We start from the raw sequence: 12,321 nt of genomic DNA, 5'->3' as shown, positions 1-12,321 counted from the left end.
CCAATCTTTTGGCCCATGCTTCATCCTCTTCTTTCCTATGCTACATTGTAAAAACATGGTTGGGAAGGAAGAGAATCATTTCCAAAGTTTAACTTCCAAGTTTCTTAGTTTGGCAACAACACTGTGCTTTGGGACTTTAAAATTATAAGCATGGTTCCCAGGGGAAAAACATTTCCTTTATTAGCAACAGGCTCTGAAAATTCCATTCTATGATGCTAAATATAACAAATTATATAATAAAAACATTCTCCAGATTATTTTGAAACTAATGATTGTCTGCTTATTTACAAGACAATTTTGCCATATTTAAGCAACTGGAACATTTTAAAGAATCTTTCAAATTTGTTCCAATTCTTTTTAATAAGTTGACCTGATACAGTTTTCTGAATTCTTCTATAAAATAAGAAAGTTCCCATTTCATGATTCATTTCCCTAAAAAGATATCCTTTTGTAGGTATTTCTAATTTTTTTAAGTTCTAACAGGAGTATCTGTAAACTCTGGCCAGGTAGCTAGTTGGTTAAGAGCATCTTCCTGATACACCAAGGTTGCAGGTTCCATCCCTGGTTGGGGCACATACAGGAAGCAGCCAATGAATGCATGGGTAAGTGGAGTAGCAAATAAATCTCTCTGTGTCTCTCAAAAATCAATCAAAAAATGTAATAATAAAAAATATATATATCGGCAAAATTATGAAAGTTTTTTCAACCTACTGAAATAAAACAAGTCAGTATGTTTTTAAACTCTAAAATATACATTCACCAAAGACAAATACAGCATTTCACAGTTCCTAAAATGTATCTTTATTTTAAAATCCCATACATGATAATTCGGAAATACAGTGATGGGGTGAGGGGCTATTTGCTTGTTCTGAGCTAATGGACTACATCAGGCTTTTAACAGAATACAGTAGCTGTCGTGTTTTAGGAAGCAACATGCACTTAGTGGACCTCACAACCTCAGACATTCTGTCGTACAAGTTAGGTGGAGTTGTAAAAAATTAAGGCACACTTAGCTGGACAGCTCCTCATATCCTTTGTACCTAAAACATGGGATGAGAAAGTATTTTAAGTATCTTTGTGGGGTATTTTGTTTATTGTGTGTTTTTGTTTTTTACCTTATTGAATTTGGGGGGTGATGTTGCCCAGTACTTTTTCTCTGGGAAATGGATTCAAGGAGTTTTGGGTGGGGAGGGCAGGAAACTTCTTTCACCTTGTAATCCAGTGGGGGACAGGGGAGTTGTGTGTATGGCTTTGTTTTGTTTTTATCAGTACATATGTGTAATTATTACAAATAGTTAGCTTTTAAAAAATATAGCACACTAGCTCTCGTGCCTTCTTTTTTCTCCCTCTTCTCACACCCTTGAGGCCCACAAAGTACCATAACACGTCTGGCCTGTCACTCTTAAACAGGGCCGCATAGCCTCCAACTAGTATACAGTGTGGGAACAGAATTCTTCCAGGCCCAACCAAGGTATTTAATAGCAAGATTAGAAATTTCAAAGTACCTTGTCTCTGCAAGCGACTCCTAAATTTACACAGAAGCCCTAAATGTTCTCCGAAATATATTCTAAAAATCATTTGGATGATCCACAGTCAAAAGCAACGTGAGTTGTTTAAAACCTAAAACATTCTTTCACCTAAAACACTTATTCCTCCTCATAAAACTGCTCTGTTTACACCCCGTCACCAAATCTTTGGGCTTTCTTTCTTCCTGGTGTCTCCCCAACATCCCTTTCCTCCAGTTATCAAAACCTGCGAGCTACAGTGGGTGCCATTAGCCTGGTATACGGCAACAGGAATTAGTGGGAACAGCTGTTCCTCAGCTCCAGCCAAATGTTAATCAGGTGGAAACATGATGGCAGATCTTCCAATTATCCAATATAAGCAACAAATTCAGACTGTTATGAGAAATCTTGTTTGTTTGTTTGTTTGTTTTCTTATTGATAAGAGAGAGACAGACAGAGAGAGACAGATTTGTTCTTCCACTTATTTATGCGTTCATTGGCGTATGGGAACGAGACTCTAAACAACCGAGCTACCGGGCCAGGACAAGTCTAGTTTTTAAAGCAACACGTGGACCAACGAATACATTTGCAGGTCACCTATTAGCAACCCCAAGTTAACCATTCTCTTTCATTCTGGTGCAAGCTCCCTTGGGCCATTCTACACACCGCTGCCAAATCAATTTACCAACTACAGTGCTCCTCACCACTGCTAACTCAGGGCTCGAAATACTACGATGAAGCCCCAACGTTTAGGCTGTCATTCAACGCCCACAGTATCACAACCACTCCCCCTTCACCTTCCTCAACTACCCTTCACAAACCTTTCACTTCAACGAAGAGTCTACTCCCCTCATCCTTCACCCCTAACCGGCAGCATCCCCGCCAAGATGGCCTCTTTTTACCCTCCTCCTTTACCCCAGCCATGCCCACATTTACAGCAGGAAACAAGCCCACCTACTGGGGTACACCTTCCAACACCTGCTGACTGCGAGTCAAGAGACCTCTGCTGAAAGCTAACAGATTTCACTTTTAAGGAATTTAAACCTCCTACGAGGTAAATCCCAAGGCCTTGTCTTGATAACCCCCCAACATTTAGAGAGATGCGGAGAGCCTAAGTCGGGAACAGAGGAGTCGAGTCGCCTGCCCGAGGTTTTAAGGGGTCTCGACGCCTTCACACTCAGGAAGATCTCCGGGTGTGGGGGACTGGATGGGACACCCCCAATCAGCCCTGGGAGACAGACGGTGGTGCACAATGCCCCGCGCGCTACTTTCTGCGCCGCGGAGATACCACCCCCAATCAAGATACCACCGGAGCCGTGCCCCGGGAACCCCGACGCGCTGACCCCTGACACGCACTCCGCGGAGGTCCCGCAGCCAAGGACCCTCGCGCTGCCCAGGCCCGGTGCCGCCGTCTGTCGCCACAAAGGATCAAAGAGTCAGCCAACCCCACGGCGCGCGTCCCCCGCGGACCTCCGGGAGGCGCCGCTGCTCTGGCCGCGCCCACCCGGATGCCGCCTCTACCTTGTCCACGGTCGGTGCGTCCGGGTCGCGGACCGCTCTAAGCCTCAGCTCGTTCATGCTGGAGACTCGGGGGCGACGTTGCCGCGGGTGAGCAGCGCAGCCGCCGGAGCGGGCAGCTCAGCGCGGGCGCGCGCGGACTCCGCTCGGCCGGCCCCGCCCCGCCTGAGCAGCGCACAGCTCCGCAGCAGCTCGCAGGGCCCACCGCAGCCGGGCTGCCAGCCCTTGACCTCGGCCCCTCCCAGCGCCGCTACAGCCCTTTCACCGGGGCGGAGCTCGGTGGGACTCCTTCAGCCCCAGCCTGCCCGCTCCTCCTGGGGCCGGGAGCGAGCGCGCACGCGCACCGAGAGACCCACCAATGGCGTGACTCTGCCAGGGAGGCTGGGCAGATGGGGCGGGGCGGAGTAGATAGGCGTATATTGGACAGCAGTGTGAGAGGGCGGGAAAAGGCGTGCGTTTTCGAGGAAGACTAGCCAATGAGAGCTCCCTCCAGACCGCGGAGGGCCGGCGCTGGCACCTTGTAGGTAACGGGTTGCTGGAGGTAAGAGGCGGTAACCTAGCGGCTCTATCTTCGCCAGTACTTTACTTGCTGCTCTGGACTTTGTGTACTCGGTAGCCAGGGCTTTTGCCTCCCGCTTGTAAGTAGACACTGGTTGGGTGCTGTGTGAAAAGGGCTGGGGAGCCCTCTGTTTAAGAGGAGGTCTTCGTAAGGAGGTGAAACCCAAAGTTAAGTCTGCGTTGCTTTGCAAAGTTGTCTCTAGTACTTACTCAGCGTTAATTATGTGCTAAGCACTGAACCAAGTAATCGCTTAAATTTATCTCATTCATTATGCACAAAGCTTGGCTGAGAAGATCTTACGCGGTTTTTCAAATTTCTGTCTTCTGGGCCTTATTTGGACAGGAATGCTTCCAACTTTGTTCACAGCCGGATCCCCTGTGTACTTGATACATGCAAAGTACTGGTTGAGTGGATTTAAATGTTCTCCTAAAGGAAAATGATTTAACCAAGGTCTCACAGCTAGAAGTGCCCACTACGAATTAGAATACAGATGTTTCTTACCAAAGCCCACACTAACCTATGTTGCTCAGCATCGCCCTCAGCAGTACTTTTTCGCTGCCTTTTAAGTTATATAAAACAAGTGTAAAATGAGGTCCCTTCCCTTGAGGGTATTGTAATTTAACAAGGAAAGAAACTTGCACACCTACGAGTTGCAGTTTCGTATCAGCACATTTGACCTGAACTGTGGGGCTTAGAGAAAATAGTGAGAATTCCGAGGAGTTATATTTTCTTGATTTCTAAAGAGTGTATTTCCAAGTCCCTGTAACAGTGCTCCACAGTGACAGTAAATTTGGTGTGGAAGAACATGAAACTCAGATTATGCTTTCTTTCATATTAACAACATTGCACAAATACTTGTTTGGGGGTTTTTTATTTGTTTTTTTTGTTTTTTGTTTTTTTTTGAGAAACAGACCACTCCCATCAGTTTATTATCTCTGTTAAAAATTTAGTCACAGAAAGCATTGCTTTTGTGTTTTATTTGTCTTTTGTTTTCATGTTACTTGTAAAAGTAAGTAACATGCTGATGCTAATTTTAAAACTCCTGATCTGTTAAGGACAGTGTGATCACCGTTTTGACTCTTCAGTGGTCACTTCTTGATCTAAAGACCAGACACCACTTGGGTAGATTCAGCAAGATTTATTATCTAAAGAACCTAGAAGGACATGAACACAGAGAGCACCACAAGGGCATCCTCTGTGACAAGTGGAGGTGCTGGAATCTAGATCATCACCTTTAGGGTACATAATTGTGAAAGGTCACATCTGAGCAAGTAAGCATCACATCAGTCCTTCCAGAAGCTCAACTGTTCCCTTTCACACCCAGCCTGATACAAAGGAGGTTGGAAAACCAGTTCATTTAGATCAGAGTTTCAGTGTGCACAGTATGATTACTAAAATAGATAACTCCTTAAAATTTGGCCTGCATAAGCTATCCCTCACACTCAGACCTGCCAGGTGAACTGAACTCAGACCAAGTACATTCCTGAAGTCAGTCCTGTGGAGAAGAGGGGTCAGGTACTCAGACCTCTGCAAGTCATGCCAATAGAACTTTAGGCCAGCTTTAGCGCTTCTTCCTCAATTGTAGAAAGAAATTTTTTTTTTAAATCTCCCCCACCTGCAGCCAAAAGAAGACTTTTGTTCCTTTGCATTACCTTCCCCCTCCTCTGCTATCCCTGATTTTTATTTTACTCTCCTCATATTAGCCCTTTCCTCTAGGGTCATTTCTGCCAGGCTTGTGGCATACCTTGTATACAGTGATTTCATTGCTTTCCTTGGTTAATTCCATTGTTTTGAGATGTTATTTTGATTAGTAGAAGAACTAGCATGAGATTCTTCATCCCCCAGAATGTGCAAGCTGACTGTGAGCTCAGCATGAGTGTGCAGCTATTGCTATAATTATTAATCTATAATAAAAACACCTCCCTTGCCCTGGCTGGTTTGGCTCACGGTTAGAGTGTCCGCTCTTGGACCAAGGGTCATAGGTTCTATTCCTGGTCAAGGGCACGTGCCTGGGTTGCAGGTTCAATCCCCAGGCCCGGTCAGGGTTGTGCAGGAGACAATCAATAGATGTGTCTCATATCGATGTTTCTTTCTCACTCTCTCTCATTCATTAATAAGTAAAAAATTTTTTTAAAAAGAATAGTATTTGAAAGGCTATATGGGATGCTGGCCAGGCAGCTCAGATAGAGCGTTGTCCCCATACACCAATGTTGTGGGTTCCCATCAGGGCACATACAAGAATCGACCAGTGAATGCATAAATATGTGGAACAACAAATCAATATCTCTCGCCTCTCTCTCTTTCTTTCTCTCTCCCCCTCTCCTTTCCTTTCTCTAAAAAATTAATAAATAAAACGCTATATTTTATTCATCTTACAGATTTATCATAATTTACCTAACAAAGACTATATGATTAGACCTCAAGGTTATTTCCAATTTCAGGGGAATTGTTCATAATTCTATAAGAAACATTCTTTTTTTTTTTCCCTCACCTGAGGACATTTTGGATTTATCTTCAGATAGAACGGGAGGGAGAAAGAGAGGGGAAGAGAGAGAGTGAAACATCAATGTGAGAGAGACACATTGACTGGTTGCCACCCACAACCCCAGCCGGGGCCAGGGACAAACTGCAACTGAGGTACGTGCCCTTAGTGGGAACCGAACCCAGGACTCTCTGGTCAGCAGGCCAACGCGCCAACCACTGAGCAAAACCGGCGAGGGCCCTGATTACTTCTTTAGGAAAACAATCCTAGAGATGTAATTGCTGTGTCAAAGAATAAATAAAATCCTAAGGCTTTCCATACACATTTCCAAATTACTACTAGAAAAAATATGCCTTTTTATATTCCTATCTTTAATGCTCGAAAGTGCCCACTTTCTTGAATCTTTCCTAACAAATGGGTGTTAGCACAACTTTTATTAATTTGGTAGGTTAAAATTCTACCTCCTTTTGCCTTGGCCAGTTTGGCTCAGTGGTTAGAGTGTCAGCCCGCACACCAAAGAGTTGTGGGTTTGATTCTGGTGAAGGGCATGTACCTCAGTTGCAGGTTTGATCCCTGGCCCTGGTTGGGGTTGTGTGGGAGGCAGGGCTGTGCGGGAGGCAACTAATCAATGTGTCTCTCACATCGATGTTTCTCTCTCTTTCTCTCTCTCTCCCTTCTTCCTTCCCACTCTATCTGAAAATCAATGGAAAAATATCCTCAGATGAGGATAAAAAAAAAAATTCTACCTTCTTTTAATTTATATTTCTTTACTTATTAAGATAACCAACCATTTTTTTCATACATTTCCTAAGAACACTGGAAGCCAGACACCTCTGGCTTTTGTTTAGATGATTAAATTATCTGTTTCTCTTAGTCAGTTTGAATTGGGTTCTGTGTCATGGGAACAAAGTATACTAACCAACACAGTGCTCTTAGGCATACTGATGTTTTAAAATGTACGTAGTTACTCCTTATGTTTTATGGATTTTTTGCCTTATATGTTTAGAAGCCACAGCAAGATCTTATAAATACTTACCAAAAAACCTTTCCATTCTTTTTTTTAATCCTCACCCAAGGATATTTTTTCATTTATTTCAGATAGAGTGGAAGGGAGAGAGAGAGAAACATCAATATGAGCGAGATACATCAACTGGTTGCCTCCTGCATGACCCCGACTAGGATTGGGATAAACCGCAGTGGAGGTATGTGCCCTTGACAAGAATCAAACCTGCAACTTCTTGGTCTGTAGGATGATGCGCTAACCATTAAGCAACCAGTCAGGGCTCCATTACTTTTTATTGACTTTAGCGAGAGAAAGGAAGGGAAAGAGAACATGGATTTGTTGTTCCACTTATTTATGCATTCATTAGTTCATTCCTGTATGAGCCCTGATCAGTGATCAAACCCCAAACTTGGTGTATTGGGACAGCACTCTAACCAAGTGAGCTGCCCAGCCAGGGCCTACCTTGTTATTTCTCATTGGGTTTACATTTATTTGAATTTTATTTTTCTATGTGTATTGGGACAGCACTCTAACCAAGTGAGCTGCCCAGCCAGGGCCTACCTTGTTATTTCTCATTGGGTTTACATTTATTTGAATTTTATTTTTCAGTGAACAGTTACTAGGAGGAGTCTACAGCTTTATACCTAGAAGTTGTTTGGTCGTAATTTACTTAATTCATTCTTCCTCTCATTGATTGGAATAGTACCACTACTAGATGTTAAAGTGATCCTCTTAAAATACAAATTAGATCATGTCAAAGAACTTTTTTTTTTTTTATCCTCACCTGAGGACATTTTTGCATTTATCTTCAGACAGAGCAGGAGGGAACGTGGGAGGGAGAGAAAGAGATATGATGTGAGAGAGACACATTGACTGGTTGCCACCCACACAACCCCAACCAGGGCCGGAACAAACTGCAACCAAGGTACATGCCCTTAGCGGGAACCGAACCCAGGACTGTCCAGTCCATAGGCCGATGCTCTAACCGCTGAGCCAAACTGGCCAGGGCTCAAAGACCTTCTTTTGGTAACTTTCCCTTGCATTTACAGAGGGCTTGCAAAGTCCTATAAGATCTCACCCCTGCTTCTCTTTGCAACAGTCTCCCCATTGTTTATTGTGTTTGAGTTCTATTATATGTCAATTATATCTTAATAAAACTGGGAACTGGGAACCCCCCCCCAAAAAAAGCTTTGAATTCTAAAACTAACTACTATTTCAACATCTTTTAAGCATCCTGCCCTTTTCTTTGATCCTTACCTAATGACATTTTTCCATTTATCCTCAGATAGAGTGGGGGGGGGGCAGGGAGAGATCTGAGACACATCAACTAGTTGCCTCCTGCACCACCCTGACCAGGGCCTGGGACAAACCATAACCAAGGTATGTGCCCTTGACTGGAATGGAACCTCTGACTCTTTGGTCTACGGGCTGATGCTCTAACACCTGAGCCAAATTGGCCAGGGCAGCATCCTGCCCTTCTTAAACATGCTATTCTTTCAGTCCAGAATACTTTCTTTCACTCTCCAAACAACTAGCTTCTCCAGTAAAGTGCTACCTCCTTGGAGAGGCCTTCTCTGACCACAGGTCATAGCCATTCATATCCTTGTTTCAACTGATCAAGTGCATTGTGGATACCACATGGATGGAGTTTAATTGCCACTATAAATGCTTTCAAATCCATTCCACTTTGATTTGCCATTAAACCAAAAATGTTATGTAAGCGAAAAGCACAAATACAGAGTAGCAGAGTATACATTTGTTATTAGTGAAGCAAATGTTTTTACTAGAGGAATGAACACATTCCATTTTGCAAAGGAACTGAGACTCTAAAAGACATAAGCAAGGGAAATACTCATAAATAGATGAAGCAGTTATGTTTGATATTAAGATGTATGCAAAAGGGTAACTGATTACACATAAAGCCAGAAAGTGCCAGTATCAAAATCTACAAATGGGAAACTATCAACAAAACGAAAGGGCAACGTGCTGAATGCGAGGAAATAGTTACAAGTGATATACCTGATAAAGGGCTACTATCCAAAATATATAAAGAACTCATACAACTCAATAGCAAAACCAGAAAGAATCCAATAAAAAAAATGGGCATTGCCCTGAATGGTTTTGCTCAGTGTGTAACCACGGAGCATCACCCTGCAGATGGAAGGGTCTCATGTTCAATTCCTGGTCAAGGGAACGTACCTGGGTTGCAGGTTCCATCCCCGGCCTTGGTCAGGGTCACGCAGGAGGCAACCAATCTATGTGTCTCTCTCACATCAATGTCTCCCCCCCACACACACACACTCTATCTATAAATCAATGGAAAAAGATTTTTGGGTGAGGATTAACAACAACAAAGACATAAGATCTGAATAGACATTTATCCAAATAAGGCATACAGTTGACCAACAAGCACATGAAAAAAGATGCTCAGCATCATTAATCATCAGGGAAATGCAAACCAAGCCGCAGTGCAGTGTCACCCCACACAGCCAGTGTGACTCAGTGGTAGAGCATCAACCCATGCACCAAGAGGTTGCAGGTTTGATTCCTGATCAGGGCATATGCCCAGGTTGTGGGCCAAATCCCCAGTGGGGAGCATGCGGGAGGCAGCCAATCGATGTTCTCTCTCGTCAATGTTTCTATCTCTCTCTCCCTCTCCCTTACTCTCTCTCTAAAGTCAATAAAGAAAAGAGAAAAAAATCAGAAATAAGTATTGGTGAGGATGTGGAGAAACGGGAACCCTTGTGCACTGTTGGTGAGAATGTAAATTGGTGCAGCCAATTACTGTTCACTATGGGAAACAGTATGGAAGTCCTCAAAAAATTAAAAATAGACTTCCAGTCAAGATGGCGGTGTAGGTAAATGCGGTATCGTGTCCTCCCACAACCACATCAAAGTTACAACTAAACTACTGAACAACCATCATTCAAAACTGTCTTAAATAGCGCTGAATGGAAGTCCTACAACTACAGAATTAAAGAAGCAGCCATGCCCTGGCCGGTTTGGCTCAGTGGTTGGAGCGTCGGCCCGCGGTCCAGAGAGACCTGGGTTCGGTTCCCGCTAAGGGCATGTACCTCGGTTGCAGTTTGTCCCCGGCCCTGGTTGGTTGTGCGGGTGGCAGCCACTCGATGTGTCCCTTTCACATCGATGTTTCTCTCTCTCTCTCTCTCTTCCTCTCTCTTTCTCCCACTCTATCTGAACAAAAAATGGAAAAATGTAGTCGGGTGAGGATAAAAAAAAAAAAAGAGAGAGAGAGAAGCAGCCACATCAAGACTGGTAGGAGGGGTGGAGGCGGACGGGCTGGTTCCACACCCATGTGTGGCGGATAAAAACAGGAGATTCCTCAGCTGGGAAGGTCCTGCCTGAGGACCGAGGGGGCCCCCCTCCCACACCAGGCGCCCCGCTCAGGGTTCCAGTGCCAGGAAGAGAAGTCCCCATAACTTCTGGCTGGAAAAACCAGCAGGAACTGAGGCTCAGGGAGGCTGAAGTGGCTGGAGCCTCAGGCAGGTCCTCTTAAAGGGCCCGTGCACGTATTTATCAGACGCACTCCCTCTAAGCTTGGACGGGATGCAGTTCGAATGGCGCCAGAGACATACAGGGAAGAACTGAGCTGTTTGGCACTGGAGTGAAGGCTGGAGAGGCGGCTTTCTCCAGAACAGACGTGTTGTCAGAGGCCTTTGTTCTTTAGTGAACCTTTCCCTGGGGTGGCAGACAGCCGCCATATCTGCTACTTCAGCAACCTGGCTCACACTGGTTGCCCCGCCCTGGTGATTCCCTGAGGCCCCGCCCCACCCAACTTTCAGGCCCACCCAAGCTGTTGCCAGTTGCTTAACCATAGAATTGGCCTGTCTTGGATCCTGCTTCAGGTTTTCCTAAATTCTTTCAAACAAGTAGCATCTGGTCTCAGATAGCCCCATACCTCTCGTTAAATAATACACTGAAACAAACACAGAGAGGCAGGCAAAATGAGGAGACAAAGAAACAGGTCAAAACCAAATGAAAGAACAGAACAAAAACCCAGGAAAAGAACTAAGCAAAATGGAGATAAGCAACCTAACAGATACTGAGTTCAAAATACTGCTTATAAGGATGCTCAGTGAACTTAGTGAGAACCTCAGTGAACTTAGTGAGGGCCTCAAGAGCATAAATGAGGACCAGTCAGAAATGAAGGAGGCACTAACTGAAATAAAGAATAATTTATACAGATTCAATAGTAGAGTAGGTAAAGCTAAGAAACAAACCATCAATTTGGAATCTAAGGAAGCAAAAGACACTCAATCAGAACAGCAAAAAGAAAAAAGAATAAAAAAAAAAATGAGAGTGTAAGGAGCCTCTGGGACAACTTCAAGCGTGCCAGCATTTGCATCTTGGGGTTGCCAGAAGGAGAAGAGAGAGAACAAGAAATCGAAAACCTATTTGAAACAATAATGGCAGAAAACTTCCCTAACTTGGTGAAGGAAACAGACATACAAATCCAGGAAGCACAGGGAGTCCCAAACAAGATGAACACCAAGAGGCCCACACTAAGACACATCATCATCAAAATGCAAAAGGTTCAAGACAAAGAGAGAATCTTAAAAACAGCAAGACAAAAACAGCAACTACCTACAAGGGAGTTCCCATAAGACTGTCAGCTGATTTTTCAAAAGAAACTTTGCAGGCCAGAAGGGAATGGCAAGAAATATTCAGAGTGATGAAAAGCAAGAACCTACAACCAAGATTACTCTATCCTGCAAAGTTGTCATTTAGAATCAATGGCCATATAAAGAGTTTCCCAGATAAGAAAAAGTTAAAGGAGTTCATCACCACCAAACTGTTATTATATGAAATGTTGAAGGGTCTTTTTGAAGAAAAAGATAAAATATATGAACAAACAAAATGGCAATGAATACATATCTATCGACAATTGAATCTACAAACAAAATGAACAGGCAGAACAGAAACATTCTCATAGATACAGAGAACATTTTGTTGGTTGCCAGATGGGAGTGGGGTTGGGGGAATAGGTGAAAAGGGTGAAGAGATTAAGAAGTATAGATTGGTTGCTAGACTGACAAACCTCAAAGAGAAGGGGGTTAGGGAGGTAGGAAGAAATAAACCAAAAAACTTATATGTAACCAATGGACACAGACAACAGTGTGGGAAAAGGCAGGAGGGGGGCGGGAGTGGGGAGGAGGGGGTCAATGGAGGAAAAATGAGGAACATCTGTAAAACATTTAACAATAAAGATAAAAAATAAAAAAAATAAAGCAGT

The 12,321-nt window shown here is 43.9% G+C and overlaps 2 protein-coding genes across 3 annotated transcripts in view; one reads left to right on the top strand and one right to left on the bottom strand.

The window, feature by feature from the left end:
- Positions 1-3,143, bottom strand: part of CDS2 (CDP-diacylglycerol synthase 2) — a 63,503-nt gene extending 60,360 nt beyond the window's left edge. The window contains exon 1 of the mRNA XM_036245599.1: positions 3,027-3,143. Coding sequence (XP_036101492.1) covers positions 3,027-3,083 — 57 coding nt within the window. The 5' untranslated portion in view covers positions 3,084-3,143. The remainder of the gene's footprint in view (positions 1-3,026) is intronic.
- PCNA (proliferating cell nuclear antigen) overlaps positions 1-12,321 on the top strand; it is a 61,658-nt gene that overhangs the window by 39,119 nt on the left and 10,218 nt on the right. Inside the window, exon 1 of one of the 2 annotated variants that reach the window (XM_036245603.1) lies at positions 3,485-3,564. The exons of the other annotated variant lie outside the window; for it this stretch is intronic. The gene's annotated coding sequence lies outside the window, so the exon portion shown is untranslated. Of the gene's footprint in view, positions 1-3,484; positions 3,565-12,321 lie in introns of those variants that run through there. 2 annotated transcript variants of the gene reach the window in all.

The sequence above is a fragment of the Molossus molossus genome, unplaced genomic scaffold (genome assembly GCF_014108415.1).
Source record: "Molossus molossus isolate mMolMol1 unplaced genomic scaffold, mMolMol1.p scaffold_m16_p_6, whole genome shotgun sequence".
Classification (NCBI taxonomy): Eukaryota; Metazoa; Chordata; class Mammalia; order Chiroptera; family Molossidae; genus Molossus; species Molossus molossus.
This window is presented reverse-complemented; position numbering and strand designations above follow the sequence as displayed.